This window comes from Crassostrea angulata, chromosome 8 (genome assembly GCF_025612915.1).
Source record: "Crassostrea angulata isolate pt1a10 chromosome 8, ASM2561291v2, whole genome shotgun sequence".
Taxonomy (NCBI): domain Eukaryota; kingdom Metazoa; phylum Mollusca; class Bivalvia; order Ostreida; family Ostreidae; genus Magallana; species Magallana angulata.
This window is the reverse complement of record NC_069118.1, coordinates 50,486,111-50,502,751: the sequence shown is the minus strand read 5'-3', so window position 1 is coordinate 50,502,751 and position 16,641 is coordinate 50,486,111. Positions and strand designations below refer to the sequence as shown.

Sequence of the window (16,641 nt, the reverse complement as noted above, 5' to 3'; positions counted from 1 at the left end):
AGGTATCAATTTTTGTATTACGTCACAAGTATGACGCAGCTACGACGGAAGACCTAATCGTTGCTTGCAACGAGCTCGTCTCTAGTTATTTTAATTATTTAAACATTGATAACAGAAAACAACAAGTAATTAACACGCTGAAATTTTCCTAAAATGTACACACGCAATTAATTATTATGGGAATCTATATGCATTGTACTTAATTCAAATAGATTATGATAGATATATTGTACGCCGTTATGCAGGGTGCCGGTTATGTATACGAATATTGAGACAAAAATTTAAATCATTTTTATTTTTTGTTCTTTCTGAAATCCGAAATAGTAATGACAACTTTCTTTTTTGTTTAATCGATTGATTTTTTTTCTGTGATTTTATGTCCGGAATATTTATTTACACGAATGATACGACATATAAAAGTAATCGGTTGTTATATAGCATTTTTCTAACTTATGTGACTAATTTTATTTTACATAACTTTCAAAATTATCAATGTGAATAATTACAGGCTTTTTTACTGTTAGTATTTTTACATCATATTCTCTGAAACCATTAAAAATGCTAATATGAGACGAAAAAAAATATCCCGCCGAATACTGAAAAACCGATTTCAGTTTGTAATCATACGGATTTTATTTTTGGTATTGAATATTTTGTTACGGTAACTTTTTTCTCTGGAATTTTTATTATTTACGGCATCAATAAGAATCATGGATATTTCTCTTGAGCAATAAATATATTTATAGAAGTAGTAGTTTTGGTTAATTCTGTGACTAAATAATTTTTTGCTTTAAATATAAGTACCAAATTAATTTAATTAATCAATTCAATACTTATGTACATATATGTTTCTAATATCAGTATTTCTATTATTTCGTGTTTTCTTAAAATTAATTCTTACAAACAGATTCAATGTAAAAATCCGAGAGGATCCGAATCGATCAGGATAAAAGCGTGTCCAAAGCGTGTGAAAAGCGAGCAAATCGTTTCGTGCGAGAATCGTTTCGTGTAAACCGTTCAGCGTTTCGTGTAAATCGTTTAGCGTTTCGGGCAAAGCGTGCAGCGTTTCGTGTAAACCGTTCAGCGTTTCGTGTGAACCGTTTAGCGAGCGTGTAGCGAGCGTGTGGTGTAGTAGTACGTTTCAGGGTCTGTATCATACCAGCATTTGCATGCTTGATGAATCAGTGATTTTCGATTAATCATTTCTCAGACGGATGGATTTTGTGGCCACCATTTTAGTAATACTTTCAAATTAACTTTCAGATAAATCTGAACACTCTTTATGGCTCAGTGGTAATTAATGGTAGAAAAGTGGTGGTTCTTAAATTAGATTTTATGAATTGTGACTTTGTAAACAAAAATTAACAAAGTGCTTCATTAAAAGAAAAGGGATCAATTGGTTACCATTTTTGAACAACTCTTTTAACAGTGATCAAAAGATGCATTTTTACACATTTATAAAATATCTATGTATTTTACTCTCCTAGCATTGAATTACCAATGTGTTTGCAGGGTGGCGGATGACAAAGTGGTGAAGATATCCGACTATTCCATAGCCCCGCTGTATTCTGGGGACTTCTACCTTTCCAATGACAACATCTCCATAACAAGGTGGTGGGCACCAGAAATCCTAGACATAGAAAAGGGGGCCACTCCAGCCTTCAACCATAAAACGGACTGTGTAAGTTATAGGGGCTGGTATAGTCTTTTGAGAAAGAAAGCAATTTGAGAATAAAGATTGAATCTTGAATTAAGACCAGAATTCAAGTTAAAGCTGCTTGGTTTAATTTTATATCAAATTTTATGAATGCTTTTAAACTATGGTTACGTTAAGTATTTGTACAATGAAAGACATTGCAGTAGTTTCCCTGGTCAATTAAGGTACCTCACTACACCTAGACATACTTTTTTAGACACTACGTCTCAAGATGGCGATTTAAATGTTTTGTTAAACTGTTTAAATCAATTAGGTTGTATATTGTCGTAGCTCAGTGGTTAGAGTAGTGGGCTTCTGAACCACAGATCATGAGTTTGAATCCGCCTAGAGCTTTTGTTCATGTTCGCTGACTTAAACTTTAGAAAATGTAATTTTTCATCCAAAATTGCACATTTTTTGCCTGTTTGACTTAAATACTTCTTATCCATTTTGATATCTGTCATAATCATGTAATATTTTGCTGATTTGAGAAAATATTTCAAAGTGTAGTGAGCCACCTTAAGCCATATTTCAATGAAAAAAAAATGATGTATAAAATTTGTTTTTAAGACAAACAACACAAAAGGGTACTGCCTTATTTCGCCTCATTTAATAATTTGCCCCTCACGTCGAGGCAGCTATTATTGTATTTCGACTTTGACATCTCTATAAATAAAAGTCTTAATGTGTTGTCGCTCAAATATAAACTTGTGAACATTTTGTTCACTAATGATTCTGAAGTTTGTTTGTGCTGAATATAATAGTGAAAAAATCAGACCATGCAGCTTTAAAAAACTTAAAAAAATTTACAATAAAAAAGTGACTTGGTGGTTGTTGAGAAGGCTTATGTCAGCTTTGGTTAGGTGTTGTTTGTAGAGGGGGGGAGATAAATGTACTGTATGATGCAATAAGTATTTGTACAAATTGGCAGCGTCTTTCCATTCGCGACAGAATAAGGTCACTCTTCAAACTTCAGTTTTCATGTTTAAACATAGTTTTAATAGCTAAAACTTACCTAATACTTTGTAAGATGACCTTTTTGTCGAACTACACATTGTATTTGTTGAGGTATTGTCTGATGTTGGCTTTTAATATATTCAGGCGTGATCTCAGTCTAGATGTGCTTGATTTCAAGGAACAATGCAAAGCTCATCAGTGACATTTTTTGCATTCTTTTCTTTTCCTACAGTGGTCATTCGGAATAGTTTTGTGGGAACTGATGACAAGGGGAGTAACTCCGTACCCTGACGTGGAAACGGATAACCTTAAGAAACATTTGACTGGAGGTCATCGGTTAAAGAAGCCGCGACAATGTCCTGAGGCTATGTATGTGTTTTTTGTTGTAATGCTATCCATCTTGCTTGGTTCTTAATGTTTTATTTAAGCAATAAAATCCTTTCTTTGGTGATTCAAATGAAGATATAGCAACATTGCATAAAAAAATAACATCGGTCATCTAAAACAATTTTTTGGCAATGATCACTTTGTGTAGATTGTGTAGATTTCAGTCCTGTTAGTTTCTACAAAGCATTTAATTACAATTAATACAGGGAATCATACTTGTTGGATAAATATATCATTAACATGCTTATAGACGTCTCAGGAAATTTTTGAACATTCTTTATGCATGCATACAAGTAAAAATGCTTTATTTTTATGCCCCCCTTCGTAGAAGGGAGGACATAATGCTTTGCTGTTGTCTGTCGGTATGTCGGTTGGTCGGTCAACCAACAGTTTCTGTTCATTTTCTTCGCAGAGGATGAACATATTGAAATGAAATTTGGTATTCAGGTAAATCATGATAATATTTAGGTCAAATACGATAATGGATAAGATCAAGCTATTTTCGACGGAGTTATGCCCCTTGGACAAAGAAAAATTTAAATATTTGCATTTTCTTCACAGAGGATCAACATATTAAAATGAAATTTGGTTTACAGGTTTATCATGATAATATCTAGACCAAGTCGAATATTGGGTATGATCGAGCAATTTTCAACAGAGTTTTGCCACTTGGACATAGAAAAATTCCCGTTATTCGCAGTTTCCATTCATTTTCTTTGCAGATGTTTCAATTATTTGCAGTTTCCATTCATTTTCTTCACAGATGTTTCAAAAGGAGGGGGCATAAGTGTTTTACAAACATCTCTAGTTTTTAGAAGAGTTAAAAGTTTAAATAAAAAAAATTTGTGAAGAATAAACATGTATTCATAATGTCTTATTGATCACCTTTGCAGTTACCTGCTGATGTTGAAGTGTTGGACGGATGTTCCTTCTGATCGACCAACGTTCTCCGAGATCACCGAAGAAATCAAACAGTTCACATCGACGGAGGAATCTAGTGACGTATCCCAGCCCCTACAGACCAAAATAGAGCCAGGGGGCTCCCAGGAGTACCTGGGGGTGATGGGATGAGGACCGGTGGGGGGTCAGAGAATTGAACGGACATGAATAGACAGAGGGTACAGGTGTCGGGGTAATGAGGGTAGTGCTTGTGTATGGGACCAGTGGTCAGTGACACAGAGTACATGTAGGTCATCTGTATCGACAAATGCTGCAGATTGGGACACCTTCAAACTAAATTGTTTGCATGACAGCTTTGTAATTTTTTTCTCTATCTCTCACTCTTAGCAATTGTTTAGTATAATGATTGATGCATTATTGTTCTTAGCTTTTTCATAAAAATGTGAGCCAAGTATCTAAGAGGGAGTTGCCTGGGGAATACTTCCTAACCAAATTTAGCAAAACCTGAGAGTTAAAGATCAATTTTGTGGGACCATCTGTTGATATTAACAAACATTAGATTGTGCAGAAAGACACTCATCATTTCAAATCATCATTTGTTCAACAAGTAATCTCAAATGTCCATTATTTTTGCAAGCTTTTTGTGCCAAACATTGTATAGAACCCTTTTCATTACCAGTATGTACCCAAATCAAACCATCAATGTTTTCACTCACTTTGTGTGCAATTTTTTTATATGTCATATATATAAACAATGACCTAGTTATTATACATATTATCTCTACTGTTGGTGCATATCAACTATGTGTAGTCATTTATATTATTTTATGTGTTTTACACAAAGGCTTTGTAAGATGTGCCATAGTTTTACACTGTTATGTAAAAGATGTGAAAATATGCGTAGAACAGTGCTCATGATATATTTTTATGACATTTGTTTATTTGTCCTACATGTAGGCCATTTAATGGCAGAACCCCATAGCTACAGCTACATGTATCTTATGCTTATCTTGTCAAAATTTGTTTAGTGATTTCCAAAGTCAGGCGTGTTTTTATATCTACTAGTGTTCATAACATTCAAGTGAACTTCAAAACACGATATTGACAGAGATCAATTATTTCTTTTGTTCTTTCTCTCATATTATAGATTTTACATACACTAAAAATATTTAACTATTCAATATATTAGTTTTGAATACCAGTATAATATGGGTGATAAATATATTATTATACATGACATTGATAAATAATTGATATTGTAAACTTTCACATTTTATACCTTACACTGCACATACATGTATACATACCATGTTTATGGAGGATTATATTTCTGGGGGAAAGAGAATATCATTTACAAGCTTGCTTTTGTATGTGCAATTGCTTCGAAGCATTGATGCATTTTATATTGTTGCTTATTATTTATGTGTATATTTTTGAATTAAAAATAAATTTTGTGGATTATATGATTTCTTAGAAATGTTTTGCATTAGCATCTCGACTCCCCCCCCCCCCCCCTCTCTCTCTCTCTCTCTCTCTCTCTCTCTCTCTCTCTCTCTCAGAGGATAGTTTGCCTTCCTGTGGTCAATATGAATGATACAAAAATGGAATATCAGGAATTATTCTCTGAGTATTATGAAATGATCAAATGCAGTCGAGGGGATCAAATTTAATAAAGCTCTAAGAGGTTTATTTTAGATTTGATCACACCAGACTGTATTTAATCACTATTTATATATTTTTGTTTTAAGGTTTACCACAAAGTGTATTGCCATGCACTCCGCAGTGATATTGGTGGCCAACTTTTTTCATCTTGCGTAATAAAACAAAGATAAATTTTATTAAAAAACTACTGTATGGATACAATATTTAGTGTTAAACTTTTTATTGAGAAAAATAATTTCAAAGTTATAAACATTTTTAAATTCAAATATTGGTTGTTATACGTAGTATGTTACATGTACATGTATATGCAATTGACTCCATTAACAACTTTTTTGTTTTGCCTTTTCTATTGCTAAAGAATGAATACTTCTTCAACATTGTATTTTTCCAAACAAACAATGTAATTCACTTAGAAACTGTTGGAAAGAAAATTTAATGGCAGTTGTTCAAGGTCAAGATTATTATGTGAAATTAGGGTATACATGTTCTAAAAGTTGTAGAAAGAGAATAAGCGTGTTAGCCCCGATATTATTTAGTTTTCCAAGCACATTATAGATGAATACAAAATTCTATAATAAAAAGATAACCAGTGAACTATCAAATTAAAAATTATATTGAGATATTTCAAATTATGTAAAAAGGTGTAAAATTTGTTTACTGGACATGGGCATTAATGGTAACGTAACAACAAAACTTTATGATTAACACGATGACTTCAATTTTTCTATTGTCAGCTTTCCTTACTTATGTAGCAATATACCTTCATCAACTGCATATGAACAGTTTCTAAGACGAAGCAAGCTACTGACAAACAAGTTGATAAAACAGGACTATCAACAGTCTCGCTTGAAATCATCTTTTCGTAAGTTCTATGGTCGATACAACGACTTTGTCAGCAAATACAATCTTCAACTGGGTCGCATGCCGACTGACGTTTTTCATACTAATTGTTAGACCATAGTTAATCATCTAATTGTCTACGGACTTTTCCGATCCCCCCCCCCCCCGATTACGACAAAGAACACACGGCGGGTGTGACCTGTCAGCAGAGGATGCTCACTCCTCCTAGGCATCTGATCATACCTCTATCTAACTGGAGGTCCGTATTGCTCTGCTTTGAATTTGTATTTCGTTTTATGGATTTTTGAGATGGTTCACGGTTTTTTATTGTCATTTTTTCATTAACTAAAAAAATGTATTTTAAACTACAAAAATGAAAATTGGCTGAAGACGTGTAATGAAAATATGATTAAAAAAGAACAACTTTTATTAACATCAAGTGTTTAGCTAATAATTTAAACGGAAAAACATCACTATAACCAAAAATTGCTGAGTATAAGGACCCACTTTAAACAATCTGAAATATTATGATATTTAATTATGGGTCATTTTTTAAAGTCTATGTTGTATGATAAAAAATAATCTTGAAAAATCGTTTGACCCAAATTGACATTTTCAAGTGTTATCATAATGTTACTCAAATTACATAAAATGAGGGGGGGGGGGGGGGGGGGGGGGAGTGTGCTAGCATGGCTTCACAGCAATCCTCAATAAGGCCTCGAAAACTTTTAAAACAAACCCACCTGAAATCATCAACACATCAGGCATATTGGCTTACAGATGTTGATAACCTTATCAATTCAGAGGCTGAAAATTGTGCATCCATAGACCAGATAAATTTTGATGAGAGAACGCGCAGTGTGTTTCCCGATAGGGTATAAGCTAGTTTACATGAATAATAATTAAGGACAAGATAAATTAAAAACTGAAGTTGTGTGGATGACAAAATCATCCATTCGGTCGGTCTAATTATTAAATTGCTTTTGGCAAGTTATTAATTGAGAGTTTTATTGTTGTATACAGTTCTGTTATTTACTCGAGGGAAATTTATACAAACACAGAAATTAAGGGGAATAAATTATTTCAAGAATATTCATTCATTTTCAATTAGCTATAGATTCAAAACTTTAACTCGACCTTCTTTTTAAACGCAACGACAATAAAATGAAACAAAATACAACCCCCCCCCCCCAAAAAAAAAACACACCAAAAAACCCCCCACAAAATATTTCAAATAACAGCTTTGTCAATATTACGTAACTATGTTGATCAATAAAACCTTGTTAGTCTGAACACAGTACATAAGGGAAACATATTTATATACTTGTTTCTCCGAAAGTAAAGAAAAGACCCCATTTAGGATTCAAGATGATATATATATATAAAATGAATATCAAACGTCTTTTCATAAATTATTTTTTTTACAACAGTCACTTCAAAGCAACGTTATGTCATTCTCAAAAACTTTAAAGGACACGAATCTTTTGTAAAAGAAACACGCTTTCATAGTTTATAATAAAACAAAATGAAATTAAAATACTCTCTCGGTGGTTAATAAAACTTTTATAAGTTTTGTCGTCAAAAACACAGATCAAATGGTTAAAACCAATTAATATGAAGCATGTTGCATAGAAGCAGTTAATTTGTATCTGCAAATAATAGCTTTAAAAATCATATTTCTTTTAAGTTAAATGGTCTGTTCCAGGGTCCAACATGTACACTGACGAATGATGAGTATTAAAAAGACCAAAGGGGTATTTGATAGAGTTGATTTCACTAGACTGTATTAGCTAACTTGATAATATTCAAATAATGATTCCTTATTATATTTAAATATTTTTGTGTCAAGGTTATCCACAAAGGATATTGCAATGAACACCATAATTAAATTGGTGGTTAACTTTATTCATGTCAATACTTTATACAAAGATGATTCAATTCATTCATAAATCTACTGTATGGATACAAGATTTAGTGCAAAACATTTTAAGAAAAATCATTTTAAAGTCATAAACAATTTTAAAAATATTGGTTGTTATATATAACTTGTTATATGCAATTGACTAAATAAACAGCGTTTTTGCCTTGCCTATTCTATTGCTAAAAAATAAAGACCTCTACTAAATTGTATTTTTTAAAACAAACAAAGTAAGTCATTTAAAAACTGTTTGAATGAAAATTTAATGCTACTCTTTCAAGGTGAAGACGGTTAAACGAAATGAGGGTATACACATTCTAAAAGTTGTAGCAAGAAAATAAGCATGTTAACCCCTATATTTTCTTTAACTTTTAAAGGTTAAAAGATAAACCAGTACTTAGTAAATTATCAAATTACAAAATTGTATTGATATATTTCAAATTTTGTAAATATGTATAAAATTTGTTTACTTAGAAATGTATTTTAAACTACAAAAATTGAAATTGGCTGGATACATGTTATAAAAAAGGTGGTATACTCAGAGTCAAGATTTTGCTATGAAAAGTGAATAGTGTAGATATGATTAAAAAACAACAACTTTTAACAATAATTTGTTTAGCTAATAATTTGAAGGGAAAACATCACTATAACCACAAAATTGCTGAGAATAAGAATCCATTGCAAACGATTTTTGAAGTAATAGTCTCTTTGTTATATGACAAAAATAATTTTTAAAAATTCAAGTTGACATTTCCAAGTGTTATCAACAAGAATGTTGCTCAAATAACATAAAATGAGGGGATATAGAGAATGCGGTGGAATGGCTTCTCAGCATGGTTCAATTAGGCCTCGATTGAAAACTTTCAAAAGAAATCCACCTGAAATCATCAACACATCAGGGGTATTGGCTTACAGGTGTTGACCACGTTATCAATTCAGAGGCTGAAAATTTTACATTAACTGACCAGCTGAATTTTGATGATATAATGCGCAGTGTTTTTTTTTCCCGATTGTAGAGAAGATAGTTTTCATGAATGCCTAGGGCTTAGTAACATTTTTATGTAAATGACCAAAAAAGATCCATTCGGTCAATCTAACCATCCCATTACTGTGAACAAGTTGCTAATTAAGGTTTTTTTAATAGTTCTGTTTTTTACTCTATCGAAAATATATACAAACGCAGATATCAATATAGGAGGGTGTTAAATATTTACACAAACACACATCAAACATATCAAATAACAGCTTCGTCAATTACGTAACTATGTTGGTCAATAAAGCCTTGTTAGTCTGAATACAATACAAAAGGGACAATATATTTTTCTACTTGTTTCTCCGAAAGTAAAGGACCCCCCCTCCCCCATAAGAATTCAAGATGATTTAAATAAAATGAATAACAAACGCCTTTTCATAAATTATTCTTTAACAGAAGACACTTCAAAGCAACATTATGTCATCCTCCAAACATTAAAGGATACAAACGTTTAGTAAAATGAACACGCTTTCCAAATTTATGTATAAAAAATGAAATTAAACCATGTCACGGCGGTTGATTGGACTATTTAAAAAGTTTTTTTTATCGGAAAAGGAAGAAATCACCTATTGATTAAATCCAATAAATATGATACATGTTGCATTAAATCAGTTTTCGATAAAAAAAAAAACCCTGTTTAAATAGTCCTGTGCCAGGGTCCTGACGAAAGATTTACAATTGAAATGAAATCCTAGATATTACCATTTGTGTTTGTTCCCGAAATCGTTTCAAACTCTTAGAGTTAAAGCTGTTTAAAAGTACCTTCATCTACATGCATATGTTAGTAGAGGTAATATCTCCATCCTTAGTTGGATTCTCAATTTTACTTGATCTAATTACGTCTAATACATGTAAGGTAGATGACACGTGTGTGCAAATCTGATATTTAGTTGAGTAGAAGATTTGATGGAGACAAAAAAATATTTATTTAGATAAGTTTTTATTTTTATATAAAGATATCAAAGGTGTAAAAATTTCAACGAAATATAATTACGTTAATTTTTTTTTTCAACTGTATCTTTAAAATAAATATATAATAAATGTATTTATTTGACATTATCCATGCATAGTATTTTTGCATCAAATTACATTCTTGTTATATATTTTGTATCTACAGACCCTGAAACGTACCACTACACCACACGCTCGCTGCACGCTCGCTACTCGCTCGCTAAACGGTTCACACGAAACGCTGAACGGTTTACACGAAACGCTGCACGCTTTGCCCAAAACGCTAAACGATTTACACGAAACGCTGAACGGTTTACACGAAACGATTCTCGCACGAAACGATTTGCTCGCTTTTCACACGCTTTGTCACGCTTTTATCCTGATCGATTCGGGTGCTCTCGGATTTTTACCCTGAATCTGTTTGTAAGAATTAATTTTAAGAAAACACGAAATAATAGAAATTCTGATATTAGAAACATATACATGTATGTACATAAGTATTGAATTGATTAATTAAATTAATTTGGTACTTATATTTAAAGCAAAAAATTATATTCTATTCTATAAATATATTTTTTGCTCAAAAGAAATATCCATGATTCTTATTAGTGCCGTAAATTATAAAAATTCCGGAGAAAAAAGTTACCGTAACACAATATTCAATACCAAAAATAAAATCCGTATGATTACAAACTGAAATCGGTTTTTCAGTATTCGGCGGGATTTGTTTTTTCTTTTCATATTTAGTATTTGTATTGGTTTCAGAGAATACGATGTAAAAATACTAACAGTAAATAATCCTGTAATTATTTACATTGATAATTTTGAAAGTTATGTAAAATAAAATTAGTCACATAAGTTAGAAAAATGCTATAAAACAACCGATTATTTTTTTTATGTCGTATCATTCGCGTAAATAAATGTTCCGTACATAAAATCAAAGAAAAAAATCAATCGATTAAAAACAAAGAAAGTTGTCATTACTATTTCGGATTTCGGAAAGAACAAAAAAAAATGATTTAAATTTTGGTCTCAATATTCGTATACATAACCGGCGCCCCGCATAACGGCGTACAATAAATCTATCATAATCTATTTGAATTAAGTACCATGCATATAGATTCCATGATTATTAATTGCATGTGTTAATTACTTGTTGTTTTCTGTTATCAGTGTTTAAATAATTAAAATAATAACTTGTAGAAATAGTTTTAGTCGGGATTCAGAAGAATAATTTACTTCCCGCATTTCATAGAAACGAACAGTATATTTTCTTTCTATGTTTACATTTATTTTTGTTCAAATTAATGTTAAATAATCTATCATTTGAATTGTGTGCATCAACAAATACTGATTTCGACTACCTTGAAGTCATTAAATTTCTATTGGCTATTGACAAAAGAAGAGACGCGTGACCATCCAATGAAAACGAATACACAGAGTTTGATTGACAGGTTCAGCCAGGGGCAGGTCTTACCCGATGTCCGAGGTTATGTGTGCTGGTTGTACAAAGCCGAATAGTCTCCGTAACTAGTCTTCTTTAAATACGCGTACTTTTCTTTTGTTTGTTAAAAATTAATTCAATTTTGTAAAAAGATAATTATATCATTTCTTATGGATTTTTTCACGAGAATATCTACAAAGGAGTTTTGCCAATCACAAACAGTTTAAAGTAATGTTTAACACGAGCTCTATTTTGAAACAATTAAATTGTCAGAGAGTTCCGAATGAAATCTGATGAACGTTTCACACGATTCTCGCACGCTTTGCCCGAAACGATTTACACGCTTTGCCCGAAACGCTGCACGCTTTGCCCGAATAAGGCCTCGAAAACTCTTAAAACAAACCCACCTGAAATCATCAACACATCAGGCATATTGGCTTACAGATGTTGATAATCTTATCAATTCAGAGGCTGAAAATTGTGCATCCATAGACCAGATAAATTTTGATGAGAGAACGCGCAGTGTGTTTCCCGATAGGGTATAAGCTAGTTTACATGAATAATAATTAAGGACAAGATAAATTAAAAACTGAAGTTGTGTGGATGACAAAATCATCCATTCGGTCGGTCTAATTATTAAATTGCTTTTGGCAAGTTATTAATTGAGAGTTTTATTGTTGTATACAGTTCTGTTATTTACTCGAGGGAAATTTATACAAACACAGAAATTAAGGGGAATAAATTATTTCAAGAATATTCATTCATTTTCAATTAGCTATAGATTCAAAACTTTAACTCGACCTTCTTTTTAAACGCAACGACAATAAAATGAAACAAAATACAACCCCCCCCCCCCCCCAAAAAAAAAAACACACCAAAAAACCCCCCACAAAATATTTCAAATAACAGCTTTGTCAATATTACGTAACTATGTTGATCAATAAAACCTTGTTAGTCTGAACACAGTACATAAGGGAAACATATTTATATGCTTGTTTCTCCGAAAGTAAAGAAAAGACCCCATTTAGGATTCAAGATGATATATATATATAAAATGAATATCAAACGTCTTTTCATAAATTATTTTTTTTACAACAGTCACTTCAAAGCAACGTTATGTCATCCTCAAAAACTTTAAAGGACACGAATCTTTTGTAAAAGAAACACACTTTCATAGTTTATAATAAAACAAAATGAAATTAAAATGCTCTCTCGGTGGTTAATTAGACTTTTATAAGTTTTGTCGTCAAAAACACAGATCAAATGGTTAAAACCAATTAATATGAAGCATGTTGCATAGAAGCAGTTAATTTGTATCTGCAAATAATAGCTTTAAAAATCATATTTCTTTTAAGTTAAATGGTCTGTTCCAGGGTCCAACATGTACACTGACGAATGATGAGTATTAAAAAGACCAAAGGGGTATTTGATAGAGTTGATTTCACTAGACTGTATTAGCTAACTAGATAATATTCAAATAATGATTCCTTATTATATTTAAATATTTTTGTGTCAAGGTTATCCACAAAGGATATTGCAATGAACACCATAATTAAATTGGTGGTTAACTTTATTCATGTCAATACCTTATACAAAGATGATTCAATTCATTCATAAATCTACTGTATGGATACAAGATTTAGTGCAAAACATTTTAAGAAAAATCATTATAAAGTCATAAACAATTTTAAAAATATTGGTTGTTATATATAACTTGTTACATGCAATTGACTAAATAAACAGCGTTTTTGCCTTGCCTATTCTATTGCTAAAAAATAAAGACCTCTACTAAATTGTATTTTTTAAAACAAACAAAGTAAGTCATTTAAAAACTGTTTGAATGAAAATTTAATGCTACTCTTTCAAGGTGAAGACGGTTAAACGAAATGAGGGTATACACATTCTAAAAGTTGTAGCAAGAAAATAAGCATGTTAACCCCTATATTTTCTTTAACTTTTAAAGGTTAAAAGATATACCAGTACTTAGTAAATTATCAAATTACAAAATTGTATTGATATATTTCAAGTTTTGTAAATATGTATAACATTTGTTTACTTAGAAATGTATTTTAAACTAGAAAAATTGAAATTGGCTGGATACATGTTATAAAAAAGGTGGTATACTCAGAGTCAAGATTTTGCTATGAAAAGTAAATAGTGTAGATATGATTAAAAAACAACAACTTTTAACAATAATTTGTTTAGCTAATAATTTGAAGGGAAAACATCACTATAACCACAAAATTGCTGAGAATAAGAACCCATTGCAAACGATTTTTTGAAGTAATAGTCTCTTTGTTATATGCAAAAATAATTTTTAAAAATTCAAGTTGACATTTCCAAGTGTTATCAACAAGAATGTTGCTCAAATAACATAAAATGAGGGGATATAGAGAATGCGGTGGAATGGCTTCTCAGCATGGTTCAATTAGGCCTCGATTGAAAACTTTCAAAAGAAATCCACCTGAAATCATCAACACATCAGGGGTATTGGCTTACAGGTGTTGACCACGTTATCAATTCAGAGGCTGAAAATTTTACATTAACTGACCAGCTGAATTTTGATGATATAATGCGCAGTGTTTTTTTTCCGATTGTAGAGAAGATAGTTTTCATGAATGCCTAGGGCTTAAGTAACATTTTTATGTAAATGACCAAAAAAGATCCATTCGGTCAATCTAACCATCCCATTACTGTGAACAAGTAGCTAATTAAGGTTTTTTTTAATAGTTCTGTTTTTTACTCTATCGAAAATATATACAAACGCAGATATCAATATAGGAGGGTGTTAAATATTTACACAAACACACATCAAACATATCAAATAACAGCTTCGTCAATTACGTAACTATGTTGGTCAATAAAGCCTTGTTAGTCTGAATACAATACAAAAGGGACAATATATTTTTCTACTTGTTTCTCCGAAAGTAAAGGACCCCCCTCCCCCCATAAGAATTCAAGATGATTTAAATAAAATGAATAACAAACGCCTTTTCATAAATTATTCTTTAACAAAAGACACTTCAAAGCAACATTATGTCATCCTCCAAACATTAAAGGATACAAACGTTTAGTAAAATGAACACGCTTTCCAAATTTATGTATAAAAAATGAAATTAAACCATGTCACGGCGGTTGATTGGACTATTTAAAAAGTTTTTTTTATCGGAAAAGGAAGAAATCACCTATTGATTAAATCCAATAAATATGATACATGTTGCATTAAATCAGTTTTCGATAAAAAAAAAAAACCCTGTTTAAATAGTCCTGTGCCAGGGTCCTGACGAAAGATTTACACTTGAAATGAAATCCTAGATATTACCATTTGTGTTTGTTCCCGAAATCGTTTCAAACTCTTAGAGTTAAAGCTGTTTAAAAGTACCTTCATCTACATGCATATGTTAGTAGAGGTAATATCTCCATCCTTAGTTGGATTCTCAATTTTACTTGATCTAATTACGTCTAATACATGTAAGGTAGATGACACGTGTGTGCAAATCTGATATTCAGTTGAGTAGAAGATTTGATGGAGACAAAAAATATTTATTTAGATAAGTTTTTATTTTTATATAAAGATATCAAAGGTGTAAAAATTTCAACGAAATATAATTACGTTAATTTTTTTTTTCAACTGTATCTTTAAAATAAATATATAATAAATGTATTTATTTGACATTATCCATGCATAGTATTTTTGCATCAAATTACATTCTTGTTATATATTTTGTATCTACATGTAGAACTTTTGGGAAAGACAAGCAAAAGTTCTTCGTTTACTAAATACATCCAAAATTATCAAAAATGTCAAATGTGAAAGTAATTTCAACGACATATACTTTTGCTCATTCAACAATTGTTTTTAAATTGCTCATTCTTTTCTGTCTGATCACACTCCATTCATTATAATCATTATGCATGCAAACCTCTAATATCTTTACACCAGACATATCTATTGAGCTTTTTCGTAAGAAGCATATGACGGGTGTGATAAAACTTTTTAAAATAGCCACAATCGACTTTATTGTAAACATTTATTGTTTTACGGTGATCTTGTTGCAACATCTTAATCGTTCTATTTAATAAAAGAGATCTACGGTGGCTGTCATAGGACATATGCTTGAGATATTTTTTTTAATTCGTGGCCACGAAATAAAAGTCGTGGCCACGAAATAAAAGTCGTAGCCACGAATTAAAAGTCGTTCCCACGAAATAAAATTGGTGGCCACAAAATAAAAGTCGTTCCCCCGAAATCAAATTATTTCGTGGTAACGACTTTTATTTTGTGGCCACAAATAAAAAAAATCTCTCAAGCATATGTCCTATGGCAGCCACCGTAGAGACCTGTGTTATAGTTATATATATATATATATATATATATATATATATATATATATATATATATATATATATATATATATATATATATATATATATATATATATATATATATATACACACATATATATATATATATATATATATATATATATATATATATATATATATATATATATATATATATATATATATATATATTCATTCTTTATTTTCTTACGAACTCGTCTGTATTTTTACAGCGAGTTTCGTTTCTATATATCCTTGAGAATTCATATATATCTATAGATATATATGAATATATCTATAGATATATATGAATATATCTATAGATATATATAGATATATATACATGTGTATCATGTGACAAATATTAATCGTATTGTTGTCGTTGCATGGTATAACAAATTTAAAATAATTCTAGTGGTCGTTTAATTTCATCTATGTCTTTAGGGGTTTTAATGACATCGAAAGGCATACAAACTTATAACTAAACACAATTAATATAAGAACAAGTT

The 16,641-nt window shown here is 31.0% G+C and overlaps 1 protein-coding gene across 5 annotated transcripts in view; it reads left to right on the top strand.

The window, feature by feature from the left end:
* The window catches only part of LOC128158552 (plexin-A2-like), a 47,685-nt gene extending 42,282 nt beyond the window's left edge, over window positions 1-5,403 (top strand). For all 5 annotated transcript variants that reach the window (XM_052821428.1, XM_052821424.1, XM_052821426.1 and 2 more), the window contains 3 exons: window positions 1,513-1,681; window positions 2,886-3,022; window positions 3,934-5,403. In XM_052821428.1, the coding sequence (XP_052677388.1) occupies window positions 1,513-1,681; window positions 2,886-3,022; window positions 3,934-4,111 (484 nt within the window). In that variant the 3' untranslated portion in view covers window positions 4,112-5,403. The remainder of the gene's footprint in view (window positions 1-1,512; window positions 1,682-2,885; window positions 3,023-3,933) is intronic.
* The last annotated feature ends 11,238 nt before the right edge of the window (window positions 5,404-16,641 follow it).